This window comes from Neovison vison, chromosome 13 (assembly GCF_020171115.1).
Source record: "Neovison vison isolate M4711 chromosome 13, ASM_NN_V1, whole genome shotgun sequence".
NCBI classification, from domain to species: Eukaryota; Metazoa; Chordata; class Mammalia; order Carnivora; family Mustelidae; genus Neogale; species Neogale vison.
In genome coordinates, this window is record NC_058103.1 from 46,592,611 (window position 1) to 46,608,893 (window position 16,283).

The following is a 16,283-nucleotide window of genomic DNA, read 5'->3' on the forward strand; positions in this document are numbered from 1 at the left end:
AGTAAGTGCTGAAACTAAGTCCCAGGTCATAAAGATGGAGAGAAGGGAGTAAATTGAAGAAAGAACTGGTGGGACTCGGTTAACTAATAGATTAACCAATCTATAGACTGGAGGAAAAGAGGGAGAAACTGAGGGTGGATTCGATATGGGTAGTGGTGTGATCAAGCAGTTCTAAGGAAAGCAGATGGTTGTGTCTAATAGGCAGTTGGATTTTGAAGGTTGAAGGAGAGATCTGAACTAGAAAAATAGATTTAGGAGTCATCGGCAGGGAGGAGGTACTTAAAATCATGAGACTGGGCAACTTTCTTCAAGGGCAAATACAGAAGAAGAGCACTGGACAGAGGATAGAATCCTGGGGAACATCCACATCATAGAGGTAGGCTGGGGGAAAGCCGATGAAGGAGACAGTTAAATAATATTAGAGAAGTGTAAGGAGAATCTGGAGTGTTTGGTGCACAGGAAACTGAACTGAAGGAGGATGGAATAAGCATTGTCAAAATGCAGCAGAGATTTCATGATCTCATGAAAGTGGTAATTAGATTTGACCATAAGATGGCCAGGTATAGAGGAGCCGGATGGTAGAGTTGGATACCCAACTGCACAGTGGGATTAAGGAGAAGTTAATATGTCAGTTGCTACTACATGAAGCTTGTTCTTCTAGGAATATGAGGGAAAGGAGGTGAAGATAGCACTTAGGTGGCATTTCTTCCCTTTCTCAAATAACCTCAAGTGTCTTGAGAGAAAATTCTAGCAATGTATTACATGCATATTTATATTTAATAAATACTAATTAGATAAATAGATCTAATCAACTACCAAACCTTTAGATTTTTACTTAGCCTTTCTTCCTCTTGAGTGTCATAATAATTCCTTTTCCTTGAGCAGATTTTTCCCTTTAAATTATCCCCTTCCAACCTATTCAGTGCCAGAAAGTGTTTAGGTACTGAGAAGCTTCCTACAGAAATCTCCATGTCTCATTTTGGGAAATTGGGCACAAGCCATTTCCTGCTTTGGTCATTAAAAAAAATAATAATAGCTGTTGTTTGCACAGGTAATCAGAATTCCATCAAGAAATGCTGTGTACACTAAATCTAAGTTATGTTATTGTTATAATCACTAGTATTAGAATAACAAGGTTGTGACCTTGTTCATCTCTAAAAAATTTAATGTTGTTTAGCTAAGGTATAATAGAAGGGAGGCTGGACTTTTGGAGAGCAAAGATTGAACTATGTGCCCTGTGGGTGCTCCTTAATAGTTACTGAATGACTAATCAGGTATTTCATAAGCCCTAACACAGGTGAGATGATTGTCAGAGCAGGCAGGGTGGGAAGTAAACTCTCACAAAAAGGACCGACTTGAAGGATTCTCAGGGAAATAAATGTCAGTGGTATTATGCCATGTATTATAAAACTGTATTTTACACATTCTGAAATACCTTACAAAGCTGAAAGGAAAAATTATAATTCTCAAGACAATAAAGTAAGATCCAGCAATCCCACTTCTGGGTGCATATGAAACCATTGTCTCAAAGAGATATCTGCACTCCCATGTTCATTGCAGCATATTCCCAATTGCCAACATATGGAAACAACCTAAGTGTACTTCAGTGGATAGATGGATAAAGGGGATATGGTATACATATACAATGGACTACTATTCAGTTATGAGAAAGAAGGAAATCCTGCTCTTTGCTACAACATGGATAGGCCTTGAGGGCATCATGCGTAGTGAAATAAGCCAGACAGAGAAAGACAAATACTGCATGGTATCACTTATATGTGAAATTTAAAAAAAAAAAGTCAAACTTATAGAAACAAAGAGGGTAGAAGAGTGGTTGGCAGGGGCTGGGGTTGGGGGAGGAACAGGAGAAACTGGTAAAAGGGTACAAACCTTCAAACATAAGATGAATAAGCTCTTAGGATCTAATGTCTAATATGGTGACTGTAGTTGGTAACTATTTGTATAATTGAAATTTGCTAAGAGAGTTGAATTTAAATGTTCTCACTGAAGAGGAAGAAAGGGTAAATATGTGAGATGATAGATGTGTTAATGAACTCAGTGGTGGGGGGGGTCCTTTGACAATGCATCTGTGTATCAGATCATCATGACACACACTTTAAATATCTTACAGTTTTAGTAGTTGATTAAACTTCAATAAAGCTGATAAAGCAGGGCGCCTGGGTGGCTCAGTGGGTTAAGCCGCTGCCTTCGGCTCAGGTCATGATCTCAGGGTCATGGGATCGAGGCCCGCATAGGGCTCTCTGCTCAGCAGGGAGCCTGCTTCCTCCTCTCTCTCTGCCTGCCTCTCTGTCTGCTTGTGATCTCGCTCTGTCAAATAAATAAATAAAATCTTAAAAAAAAAAAGCTGATAAAGCAGTAAAGTAAAAACTAAATTGTCTTATATGGTGATGGTTTCTGATTACAGGTTTGCTAGAAATTTGTTGTGGGCAAGAATTCAAATATGAGGAGTGGAGCTTTTGTCCTGGGAGCATTCATACTTTCAAACTCCCCCAAATTACAGGTTTATTGCATCAGGGTGAAATCCAGAGCTGATTCATATTCAGATTGCTTCCTTCTGCAACTTTAGGCTTTATTCATTTAGTTTCTCCATTTTCGTATCTCTCAATTTTGATAGTGTATTCTTTAGGTATTAATACTGTATACGAAAAAATACTCATTTTACAAACACAGGCAAAGAGAAGACTTGTTAAGATACTGCAAGTCACAGGTATGTTTGAGGCGTAATTCCCACTTAAACAGTTGAAAGAGATTACAATTCAGTGGTAGAAACATGAAGTAGAAATGTCATAAAGGATCACATGCAAAGTTTTGTGGGGTATCGCTCTACATGCAGGGACTTTGTGTCTTTTTATCTCTAGTATCAAGCTCAGTCTGGTATAGAGTAAGTTTATTGACTTGAAATTCATTTAGAGACTGGAAATGGGTGAAGCAGAAACCAGAAAGACCATGTAGAAGAGAGAAGGAATGAGCTGAGTCTGGCCTTGGAGAGAGAAGTAGGATCTGTACACAGGTATGATGAAAAAGAACTTCCTAGGCAAAGAGGGAGATTGGATTAACATGTAAATGTAGCATGTTGTAGATAATAGAATCTGAGCTTCTCAGGCCTACCAGGATCTCAGATGGCTGATGGCATTTTACATTTACATTTACATTTTACAGTCCACTTGGTGAGTGATGGGGAGAGCATAGGTTATGGGCATTGAAGTAATATCTGAAGTAATATCGGAGTAATATCTGAGTTTGAGTCTCACCTCTAGCATATCATGTGACATCATGGCTGATGACATTTTATGATGTGTCAGTCCACTTGGCAGGTGATGGGGAGAGCATGGGTTATGGGCATTGAAGTAATATCTGAGTTTGAGTTTCACCTCTAGCATATCATGTGACTTTGAATAAGGTGTATAAACTTTCTATGCTTATTTTTCTCAGCTGGAAAACAGAAGTAATACCTATTTGGGGCATACCATATCCTAAGCTACTTCATTAAATGACAGTTCCTTAAAAAATGGCATACCAAAAAAAAAAAAGATAATTTGAAATATTTGAAATGTTAATGTGTAAGATGTTGGGAAGCTTTTCAGTTTCACCTTGAAAATTTCTCCTTGGGAAAAAAAAAAAAAAAAAAAAAAGCTTTTTAGAATAGACCCATGGCTCGGAATCAAAGGATCGGTTGCCTCTTCCTCACGTCATCTCCCTAGAGATGGGAGATGAAATGCTAGGGTAGTTTCCACCTGCGCTGCCAGATACAATTGTAGCCACTCTCTCGCTACATTTGACTATGAAATATAGCTAGTTTGCATAAAATGCACACCAGATTAGACTTAAAAACAACATGTAAAATATTTAATGAGTCATTTACTATTGAGTATATTTTGAAATGTTTCACATATACTGGGCTAAATAAAATAAATTATTAAAATTAATTTCACCTGTTTCTTATTGCTCTTTCGATGTAGCTACTAGAAACTCTAAGTTACCTTTGCAGCCCTGGTCTTCAAGACCACTCATGTCCCTTTCAGCTTTAAGACTGCCAGGGACACTGTGGACGCGTAATTGATACGGTTTGCTTTCCACGCTTTGAGATACCGAAGGATTGGCCGGGAGTGCGCGGGGTGGGGTGGGGTGGGGAGGGGCCCTGCGGGGAGACCCAGACCCCTTCGGTTTCGCTCTCGCTCTCACAGCGGGGAAGACCCCGACTCCAACGCGGGGGTTGGGGCGGCCGCCCGCAAGCGAGGCACCAGGCGCCGGGCGTAGGGGGGCCCCGGCCGGAGCCGGGCGCGGCGCGCCGGGCGGGGCCGCACCGGGAAGCGGGTTCGTGCGTCAGCCTCACGCGCGTGGAAGGAAGCCGACCCGAGGCCCTGGGCGGCCCGCTGCGGGCGCCTAGGCACGTCCGCAGGCTCTGCCGGGAGGTGGCTGCCGCTGAGAGGCGGGAGAGTCGAGGGCGGGCCTGGGAGGCGGCCCGGAGGTGGGGCGCTACTGGGGGCCGGCCCGCGCGGGCTTCATCTGCGGACGCGCGGCCTGCGCCCCAGTGCTGGGACCGCGAGGCGCCGGGCGGCGATCTGCCAGAGCGGCTATGGGGTGCCGCTGGGCCTTCCTGATCGGCCTCCTGGGGGCCATGTGGCTGCTCGGCTCGGGTCACGGTGGGCAGCAGGCCCCTGAGACGGCGGCGCAGAGGTGCTTCTGCCAGGTGAGGGCTGTGCGCGGCCGTGCGTCCGCTCCCGTGCTTCCCGCCTCTCCCCTGCGCTCCGTCCCGGGCAGCCCGGCAAGTGAGGGGCTAGGAGGACCCCTGAGTTTCCACCCCTCCGGACGAGTCCCCTCTTGCGGGGCTGAGTCCTCTGCAGCTCGCCTGGCTTGGTGTGGACCAGTGTCCCAACGCAGCCCCCCTTCGGATCCGGTGTTGGGTGAGAGGTGTGGGTGCACGCTGTTGTGTTTTTACCGAGTTGGTTTATGCATCTTTGTCGGTCTTCCCTTCCCAGGAAGGGCGTGGACACTGTGCACGCATACTCACTATTTGTTAATTTAACAGAAACCTAACTTCTAACTTGACCTGGAACTGTGTACGTTGTGCCTATGTTGGGTGCCTTCGCTCTGCTTCCTGGGCAGGACACGCTTTTGTAGGGTGGCTACTCTCAGATCGCGTTGTCAGGCAGGAGAAGGACTTGGTGTGGCTTTTCTGTTTCTAAGCCTCACTGCCTTGTGTCTTTGGGGCTGCGGCTTGCCCTGTGGCCCTTCGCACTGTGTGTCCTTTCTTTTTCCGAAATGTGATGAGATTTTCTTAACGTGACGCCCATTTGGCAGGTCTGAACTGGGAGAATGAGCCTTACTCCTCAGTGCACAAGTTTAATTACATGCTTATTATGATCATTTTCCCTTTTTAGTAAGAGATGTGGGTTCCTTGAGAAAATTTTTCAAAGAAATTTAGAGGTTTTTGGATCTACAGTATTCTGTGTTTTAATATCATTACTCTTAAATTCACGTTTTGGTTGGCATATGTTGATAAAAATTACATTTTATAGAAAATTGAGGGTAGGCATCCACATTTTTCCTTTTAAGTGGATTGTACTATTATCAGAAATGACATTTTATGTGTGTAAGGGCAATGCTACTATTTCACAGAGTAAAGAAACAACCTTAAATCTTACGGAAGGAAAAAATAAATAAATCAGTATTATGGGGAGAAGAACTGTCTTTTTCACTGCTTTATATTCTTGCATTTTGTCAATTTGTGGAGTGATTTGGGAGTTGAAGTGTTATCCCAGCATGAGTAGGACAAGTTGAAAGGAAATTGCTCCTTTACTAATAAGACTGAAAAGCTCCTTTACTTTCAGGGTTGCAAACTGCACACAATCAAGTACTTAAAAGGAAGAAGGGTAATTTTTCTTCATATTACAAATACAACATAACACAAAGTGTCAACCTTTACAAATAAGTAATATTAAGGTAAAATATTTTTAAAATAAGTTAGTGTTGGGGCGCCTGGGTGGCGCATTTGGTTAAACGACTGCTCTCGGCTCCGGTCATGATCCCGGAATTTTATTAGGAGACCTGGGTGGCTCAGTTGGTTAAGCAACTTCTTTTGGCTCAGGTCATGATCCCAAAGTTCTGGGATCGAGTCCCACATCGGGCTCCCAGTTCCATGGGGAGTCTGCTTCTCCCTCTGACCTTCTACATTCTCTGGATCTCTCTCACTCTCTCTTTCTCAAATAAATAAATAAAATCTTTAAAAAATAAAATAAAACAAGTTAGTGTTGAAACAAGATGTGCAATATAACATTTTCAACTACATTTTAGATTTTTAGATAATGAAATAATAGTACATGTTGAGCTTTTCAACTTTCACTACCCCCCCATAACATTTTTAGATATTTGATTAAAATTGGGGAATTTTTAATTTTTTAATATTTTTTCTTCTAATTAGTATTTAAGCTCCCCCACCCTTACAATATTTTCAAGATGTGAATATTCCCCCAACACAGACATCCATTAGATCCCTTTCTTTTTGTTTTAGAACAAGAGTGGCTGTTTATCTTTTCAGAATCAACTTTTACCAAATAATAAATTGAGGGTCACATGGTAAAAAAGTTTTTTTTTTTTTTTAAGATTTTATTTATTTGAGAGAGAGAGCATGAGAAGGGAGAAAGTCAGAGGGAGAAGCAGACTCTCCATGGAGTTGGGAGCCCGATGTGGGACTTGATCCCAGGACTCCGGGATCATAACCTGAGCCAAAGGAAGTTTCTTAACCAACTGAGCCACCCAGGTCCCCTAAAAAACACTTTTAAGAAAAATTTAAAATGGTCTATTTAATCAGTTTAAGAACAGAGACCATCAGTTTTGATTCAATAGATTGAAACAAAAATACATTTTAGTTCTGTTATGGTCAGTAACAGAAGAGATAAGGGTAAGGAGGAGAAAGGACAAATGATGAATAGACATGAAGAGAAAATTGGAGACAAGCATATAGATATAGACATATACAGAAACGAGAGAGACACACATAAAAGAATGCTGGAAGAAAAGATTAGAGGAGATGAATGGTGGAAATTATTCATTCCATAAACATTTATAAACACTGTGTACAATGACCTGAGTGTTTGGAATACAGAAATAACTATGGTGTGATCCTTGCCCTTAAGAACTTATAATTTAGTGAATAAAGTCCTTTAGAGCTTGGGTAGAGGCAGAGGCAGAGATCCTAAGCACTTTATTTTAAAGATTTTATTTATTTTTTGGACAGAGTAAGAGCACAAGGAGGGGGAGTGCCAGAGGGAAAGGGAGAAGCAGGTTCCCTGCAATTTGGGGGTCCACCCCAGGACCCCGGGATGCCCAGATCTTAAACATCTTAAAAAGCAAGTTAGTAGGGACACCTGGTTGGCTCAGGCAGTAGGGGACGATACTCTTGATCTTGGGGATGTAAGTTCGAACCCTATGTTGGGTGCAGAGATTACTTAAAAAAGAAAGTCTTTTTAAAAAGTTAGTAAATAATGCTAGACACTAAATTAAAGACTAACTTTTGACCTAAAGTTTAGAACTAAAAGTTAAAATCTCTTACTTTCTTTGCAATACCAAATTAGCAGCAAAGTTCTGTGGAGTCTGCTTGGTTAATAGTCCTCTCCCTTCCTAATGTCATTCTCTTATCGGCTTCTGCCTTGAATTACCACATCATCACCCCTCATCACATGGGTGCCTGGTAATAGGGGTTCGGTTAACAGAATACCACTTTAAATGGAGCCAAAGTAGCATGTAGTTATTTGGCCTTACAAAGTGATTTAAGTAAAATGTACAAAGCTCTACAAATAAACATTAAATTCAGTAAGCATTTTATTGAGGCCAATTGTGAATAAGTTTTGAGAAATCAAGAAATAAACTAAAAATTTTATTTTTTTAAAAGATTTTATTTATTTATTTGATAGAGATCACAGGTAGGCAGAGAGGCACGCAGAGAGAGGAAGGGAAGCAGGCTCCCTGCTAAGCAGAGAACCTGATGCGATGTGGGGCTCAATCCCAGGACCCTGGGATCATGACCTGAGCCAAAGGCAGAGGCTTTAACCCTCTGAACCACCCAGGTGCCCCTAAACAAAAAATTTTAAAATTTAGTTCTATTTCTTGGTACTCCAGGGTACTGAGCCTGGTACATAATTGGTACTCAGCGAATATTAGGGAAGTTACAAAACAGGATGTGAGCACTGTGCTAGCAGGAGTATATTCTTTCAGTTACTCTGCTTAGCGAGCCATTTGCATGTTTTTCTGGAATTGATCTTTCAGATGGGTTGATGGCTCCAAATGAATCTTTAAAGTTAGTCAATTACTGCATATGTCTGTTGACATCAAGTCCTAGTAAAACCATTTCCACTGTATGTTGTCAATTATTTCGGTAACGATGCTTCAGTGTTAATTGCTGCAAATAAGTGATAAATTGCCTGGGACTTATAAGTCTTCCTTAAATATAATGCCCCATTTTTAAAATCATTCTACTTAAAAATTTTTAAAAATGTACACTTGGTGTGCAGGTCTGTGTGGTTTGTATAAAGAACCCTATGATCATGACCTGCCCTTTCTTTCAACCACAAAAATAATTGTATTATTTGTTGTAATAGTATGGGCTTGAAGTAGATGGAGACTCTTCAGACTTTCTTGTTTTCTTTTCTGTTTTTTGTTTTGCTTTTGACAGGGTTTCAAATTTCCTTTTCCCCATTATGTACCATGAGAGAGAAGGAATGTAACAGAACTTTAGTCCCAGTTCTTGGAATCCCAGGATGCATTTTAAAGAAATAACCCCAGGAGAAATATTGAAGCCTAGATATGCAGGCAGTATGGACAGGTTTTTCATTTAAATTAATTAGAAACGAGTCTGTAAACTCCCATGTAGTCAGAATGTTTTATTAATCTTAATATGGCTAGTGCTGATAACACTCAGATCCACTTACTTCAGTGCAGTAAATATCAGGCTAATGAAAGAAAAGTAGGTCAGATAATTCAAAATGTCTATTTTAAAATCGATCATTTTTGTTTGGAGTGCATTGTAGATGCACTCTTCATACATGTATTTTGGCAGATTTACCTGTCCAGTGGCTTGTTTAGATCTATTTTATTTATTTATTTAATATTTTATTTATTTATTTGAGAGAGAGAACGAGAGCGAGCACAAGTGAGAAGGAGGGGAATGGGCAGGAGGGGAAGAAGAGGGAGAGAGAGAATCTCAAGCAGATTCCTCACTGAGCGCAGAGCCTAACGTAAGGCTCAATCCCAAGACTGTGAGATAATGACCTGAGCTGAAATCAAGAATCAGGCATTTAACCAACAGAGCCACCCAGGCTCTGAGCCACCCGCCCTGTTTAGGTCAATTTAAAAAACAGTTTTTATTTGTTAGAGTGGCTGGGCCATGGAAGAGATACTCCATAATATGTTGCCTGGTAGGTGGAAATATTCCTGGGATTAAAACTTAGTCAGAGGACTCTTTGAAACAGGTTATCCTGCAGAGATGTCCACTGACTGTGAGTACTTACTCTTCGAACAAAGAATGTGGAGGAAAGCACGTTTCACATTGGTTGCTACACTTTGGGTCACAACAACAATTTAAAGTTCTAAACACTAAGGCTTCAAGGCAGAAATAGCTTGTAGCTTTCCATGTCCTTAGAATGGTGCCAACTACTGAGTATAGAATGTTTGGTGTTTCCATGCTTTCATTAACAGGTGTCTCAGTCAACTCTTCCAATAAATAGTTTTCATGTTCTTTTTGATGGTCACAAACCACTATAAAATTAAATACAACTAAAAGTTTCTGAAAAAAAAAAAAAAAGAAAAGAACACTTTGAACACTTAAAAAAAAAAAAGATTTATTTGACAGACAGAGAGAGAGAACTTGCACATGTGCAGGCAGGGGAGGGGCAGAGAGAGAGGGAGAGTAAGAATCCTCAAGCAGACTCCCAGCTGAGTGCAGAGCCTGATGTGGAGCTCGATCTCAGGACCCTGAGATCATGACCTGAACTGAAATCAAGAGTCGGGTGCTTAACCAACTGAGCCACCCAGGTGTCTCCACTTTGAACACTTTTGAAAGGCATTTCATATTTCATATAAGTATGAGGAATATATTTTCACAGTGCTTTGGAAAAAAATGATAGTCTATGGTAGGACTAGAAGTTGTTCGCTCATAAGGAAACTATTTAGAAAGTGTTTTTTTGTTTTTCCTTTCATTGTAAATTAAATAGTGAACAAAGAAAATAGTGAACAAGCAGGCCCGTGTTATTTTCTTTTCGCTTGCCTTTTGTATTTGGTATTTGGTCCAAACCAGTCAGTCTGTGGAGAAACTGTTTGAGACTACCTCCAACTGTTGACTATCCAGTTCTATGTTCCATTGGGGCTACAGATGTAAAATTTTGGGAAAATTTCAGCTGCAAACTGGGCCCTTTTTTTTTTTTTCTTATTTAAAAAAAATGTAGGGGTGCCTGGGTGGCTTAGTTGGTTAGGTGTCTGACTCTTGATTTCAGCTTTTGTCATGATTTCAGGGTCGTAGGATCAAGCCCCACATCAGGCTCTGCACCAGGCTTAGAGCCTGCTTAAGATTCTCTCTCCCTCTGTGCCACCCCCCTGCCCCCCTGCCAGCCCACCACCCTGGACTCATGGGTTAGAATGCATGCGTGTTTTCTCTCTCTGTCTTTCAAAAAAAAAATTGTGGGTTGCTTTGGGGAATAGTAACATCCCTTTCCCTAGAAGGATTTAGGCAGCAGTAGGGTGATAATACTAACACTGACTGGCCATTTATTCTGTAATTTCATCTTGATATTAACTCTTACAGATGGGAACTATTAGTATTGCCATTTTGTGTTGAGAGAGCAAACTGAGGCTTAGAGAGGTTAAAAAAAAAAACTTGGGTAAGATCAGTAACTAATAAGTAACAGAGATGGGATTCAACCCCAAGAGGGCCTGACCCCTTGGCCTTCGTGCTATCCATTGTCACACTCTGCTTCCTTCAGAGTGTGTAGGAGGGCATTGCTGTGTGCTTGGGAGGTTGCGGTCAAAGGCCCTCAAACGCTTTTCCGCTCTTTAGAGGCTAGGACTTTGGGTGATGTTATGTCAGGTCTACCCTGGTCCTTATATCTGCCATATCTCAGCAAGAGCCTTTTACTTGCGACCTGTTACCTGGCTCCCTACCCAAAGCTGATTGCCACCGGAGGCCTCGAGCAGCAAATCTCAAATTTTAGCATGCATCAAAACTTTGTCTGTGTGTGTGTGGCAGGGAGTTGGGGGGCGGGCATTAAACACATTCAGGTTCCTATGGTAGGGTCAGGTCAGAATTCCCTTGGAGTTTAGGAGATAGTGTGGCCATTATTTAAGTAGCCTTCGCACATCCCAGAGCTGCTTCAATGTCAGGTCGTCCTTGTTCCAAGTCAGCACCCAACTTTGGGTCTTAGGTTAGGTACTAGGACATTGCTTTGTTTCCAAGATAATGTTCACTGCATTTCTTCCTTTGTCTTTCCCAGAGACTCTATTCTGGTAACGTGCCTGTTCTCTAGTTTGTAGAACTGGGCCTGGTGTCACACCTGCTGGACTTCTTTGAAGGGATTGGGTTTTGCCTGCTGGGAGGCTTATCTGAACAGTCACATGGCTTGAATTTCTGAGTATCTTCCTGTCTCTCTTTTGCTAGGGCCTCTCCATCTATGGAAACTTCCCCACCCTTGCTCTACCTCCTTAGCTGCCCTGCTACCTTTTGTAGTAGTTGGAAATGCCTCCTACTCAATTTCTAGGTAAAGGTCAGAGGATTTTTAAATCTACCATTGTCCTGTCTTCTCTCTTTGAGGTCTCCGGGCTATAAGCCATTTCTGCTCTGAATGCATCTTGCATTCCTTTATGGTTTGGGGCTTCTTCTAGCTTCCTTTGTGGTTAAGGTATAGATTGATAAGATGTTGCTTGCAGTAGGTTATTTACCTCTGCGCTTGCCTTCCTTGTTCTGAGTGCATTCCTGCCACTCGGGCTTATGTGGTCTGGAGCACTGAATACCGTAGGTAGCACTGAGCTACCGTAGGTGACATGATAGTACATAGTCCTAATTAGATTATGGGGCTGGTGTCCAGTGAATGAGAGTGAGAGTGGACAATATTCACCAAAACATTCATTCATACATCCACTCCACAAATAAATATTGAGCACCCTCTGTATGCTTTCTAGAAGTACAGTGCTAAAGACTGGGAATACAAAACATGATTTTGCTTTCAAGGAGTTTAAACTCTATGGGGAGGAAGTGAAATATGTAAGTCCAATGTAGCGAGGTAATTTGTATGTAGTGAGTATGTGAAGTGTCCTGGACACACATAGGAGGGGCAGATAAGCCAGTAAAGATTGAGTGGTACCCTGGGGGTAGCTTGAACTTGAATTTCTAAGATAGATTTTTACCTTAAAAATGAATTACTTAAGGGGCACCTGGGTGGCTCTGTCGTTTAAGTGTCTGCCTTCAGCTCAGGTCATGATCTTAGGGTACTGGGATGGAGTCCCACATCGGGCCCTCTGCTCAGTGGGGCGTCTGCTTTTCCCTCTCCCTCTGTGTTCTCTCTCTCAAATAAATAAATAAATAAATAAATAAAATCTTTTTTTTTTTTTTTTTAAATATTTTATTTATTTATTTGTCAGAGAGATTGAGCACAGGCAGACAGAGAGGCAGGCAGAGGCAGAAGGAGAAGCAGGCTCCCCGCTAAGCAAGGAGCCCGACGGGGGACTCAATCCCAGGACGCTGGGATCATGACCCAAAGCCGAAGGCAACCACTTAACCAACTGAGCCACTCAGGTGTCCCAAATAAAATCTTTAATAAAGAAAAGGTGGACACATTTAAAAGAACTGAATTAGGGGGAAAAATAAGTTTCAGACCCTTTCTCTTGTTCGTGTGTGTGTGTATGTGTTTGTGCTTGTTTCTTTCTGTGACCTAGTGTCTCTACTTGGCATGTGTCACTTTGACCTTTGCAGTCTTACTACCTGTTATTTCTTTGTGTAATAATTTATATCTAAGGGGGAAAACAGTAGCTATTTTATGTTCTTAGAAGTTTTGCTTTTAGGGCGCCTGGGTGGCTCAGTGGGTTAAGCCGCTGCCTTCGGCTCAGGTCATGATCCCAGGGTCCTGGGATCAAGTCCCGCATCGGGCTCTCTGCTCAGCAGGGAGCCTGCTTCCTCCTCTCTCTCTGCCTGCCTCTCTGCCTACTTGTAATCTCTCTCTGTCAAATAAATAAATAAAATCTTTAAAAAAAAAAAAAAAGAAGTTTTGCTTTTAATGCTTGAAAGAAAGAGGTGTGAAAAGTCAAATCATCTAGGTTAGAAGCACTTTTGTTTTGTTACTACCCCAAATTAGGAGCTGAAGATTATATACTCAGAGAATTTTTAGCAGGAAACAAGGACAAATTTGCATATGAAATGAAAGTAGTTATTGCAGTAACAAAATATGTAGATGAGATTTCTAGTACCCAAATTAGTCCAAAACAAGTCCAAAACAAAGGAGACTAGGTAAATTGGTATAAAATCTTAACTCTCAGATATTGCTGTCATCCTCCGACGTGTTATTTGTCATCACCCAAATGTCATCACTCAGGTAAAAATCTGCATTATTGATTTGTAAGAGCAATAGCATCATTAAATTACTGTCATACCCCATCTCTGACAATTAGGAGGAGGAGGGATGATAAGAGTTGTCTGAATCATAGCCTGTGAGGAAAAAGAACCCTGTTATACCTAAAGTATTTTTTTATGTATTATTTCATTTTCTTTGTAACAGGTTAGTGGTTACTTGGATGATTGTACCTGTGATGTTGAAACCATCGATAGATTTAATAACTACAGGCTTTTCCCGAGACTACAAAAACTTCTTGAAAGTGACTACTTTAGATATTACAAGGTATTTTTATTTTTAATTTTTTTGTACAAGAATACTTAGAGTTTAAATATATAGCTGTATTTTCTTAGGAATTTCTGACCTTCAAAATTGTGGCCATTATTTAAAATTCAGTTCACAGGAGTGAACAATGTGGTTCTGAAACCATCCATTGGATACTTTTAATTTCAACAACTCAGTTTTGCACTCTGGAGTTAGAAACTTGTTGGTTAAATTGAAGTCAGAACAGAAACTATTACACTGTTACCAAAATTGCTAATTTGTACTTTTCTAATATACTGTATTGACTCCACTTAATTAAAATCATTAGATTTTTTTCGAGAAGCATGACTTTATTCTGACCTGTATTATTTTAACTAGTCACTTGAGATATCTACAGAAAGAGTTTAGAAAATCTGATCATTGGAGTATGTAGTCCTCATCTGAGTTCACAAAGGCCTGGTACTTGCTTAAAAAAGAGTATCATTTGAGTGGTGATGATATGAGCTACTTTGGCTCCTAGTCACCATCTGTTCAGGGTTTGTGTAGTAGTGGTCTATCTTTCTAATCAAATCTACCAATTTGCTTACCCAAGTTACACATTGATATAATCGCTGGAACTTGGCAATGGGGACCTAGAAGAAAAAGAAAAACTGAAGCTAATAGCATGACCAGGTTCTAGCATCTTAATTCAATGCTTGTCAATAATAATATCATGGTTCTTATTTTTATAACCTTTTCTGTTATCCTATAGGTAAACCTGAAGAGGCCATGTCCTTTCTGGAATGATATCAACCAGTGTGGGCGAAGAGACTGTGCTGTCAAGCCTTGTCAGTCGGTAAGAACCATACATATATTTTAAAACCTGTTACATCGTTTTTCAAATAATTGCAATTTTAAAAAAGGGCGCAATGCAACTAAAATAACATTTCAGTCCTTAGGTTAAATATAATGTTGTTTAATATTTATAGATTAGAAACCTAAACTTGGGTGCCTGGGTGGCTCAGTCGGTTAAGCATCAAAACTCTTGGTTTTTGCTCAGTCATGATCTCAGGATCCTGGGATCAGCCCTGTGTCAGGCTCCATGCTCAGCAGGGGATCTATTGGAGATTTTCTCTCTACTTCTACCTTAACTCCCTCCCCCATCAAATAAATAAATCAATCTTAAAAAAGAAAAAACAAAAACCAAGGGGCACCTGGGTGGCTCAGTGGGTTAAGCATCTGCCTTTGGCTCAGGTCATGATCCCAGGATCCTAGGATTGAGTCTCATATTGGGCTTCCTTGCTCAGCAGGGAGCCTGCTTCTCTCTCTCCCTCTGTTTGCTGCTCCCCCTGCATATGCTTTGCCCTCTCTCTAATAAATAAAATCTTAAAAAACAAAAACAAAAAAACCCCACAAAACCAAAACCTAAACTTACTAATGATAAAACCTATTTTGAATTATTTTGCTTTCATAATAATAGAATTAAATTTTGTGATAAATATAATCCTTTGATTTACTAGTGAGATTAGTAGTTCTTTTGGCTTGATGTTTGTTTTTCTTACGTCTTACCCAAAGTTGTGTTTATAGTATAATGAAATCGAAGTATAAACAAAATCCCTTTTTTCATGGGTGTATTGTTTCCTTTGGGTGGGGAGGGGTTGGACAGAACACCTGGTTTTGCTTAAGAATTCTCAGAGCAGGGAGGCCTTAGTGGCTCAGTTGATTGGGTGTCTGCCTTTGGCTTGGATCATGATCTGGTGTCCTGGGATCGAGTCCCATATTGGGCTCCTTGCTCAGCAGGGAACCTGCTTCTCCTTCTACCTATCACTTCTCCTTCTGTCCACTGCTCCTCCTGATTGTGTTCTCTTTCTCTCTGACAAATAAATAAAAAAAAAAATAAATAAAAAGAATCCTCAGAACATTAAAATTTAAAGCATTTTACTCTGAAAACAGAATTTTACACTTTCAACAAAGCCTCTTTTCCCTTTAAAGCATATATTTCTATTTTTCTTCTTTATTATGATAAAATATGCATAACAGAAAATTTACAGTTTTAACCATTTTTAAGTGTACAGTTTATTGGCATTAAGTACAGTCACGTTGTTGTGCAATGATTACCACCATCCAGTTAGAGAACTTCTTCCTGATCACAAACTGAAACCGCACGTTCATTAAACAGTAACTCCCTATTCCACCCTCCCTCTTGCCCTTGGCAACCACTATTCTGCTTTCTGTCTCTATGAATTTGATTATTCTGGTTACCTCGTATAAGGGGGATTATTACAAAATGTGTCCTTTTGTGTCTGGCCTGTTTCACTTAACATGATTTCAAGGTTTATCCATAGTAACATATATTTGAATTTTATTTCATTTTAAGGCTGAGGAATACTGCATTGTATGTGTATCTGCTTTTCATTTATCCATTCTCCC

General features: G+C 40.6%; 1 protein-coding gene across 1 annotated transcript in view; it reads left to right on the forward strand.

Moving 5' to 3' along the window:
- Positions 1 to 4,534: 4,534 nt before the first annotated feature.
- The window catches only part of ERO1A (endoplasmic reticulum oxidoreductase 1 alpha), a 47,902-nt gene continuing 36,153 nt past the window's right edge, over positions 4,535 to 16,283 (forward strand). Inside the window, exons 1-3 of the mRNA XM_044229544.1 lie at positions 4,535 to 4,711; positions 13,776 to 13,895; positions 14,626 to 14,709. Coding sequence (XP_044085479.1) covers positions 4,598 to 4,711; positions 13,776 to 13,895; positions 14,626 to 14,709 — 318 coding nt within the window. The 5' untranslated portion in view covers positions 4,535 to 4,597. The remainder of the gene's footprint in view (positions 4,712 to 13,775; positions 13,896 to 14,625; positions 14,710 to 16,283) is intronic.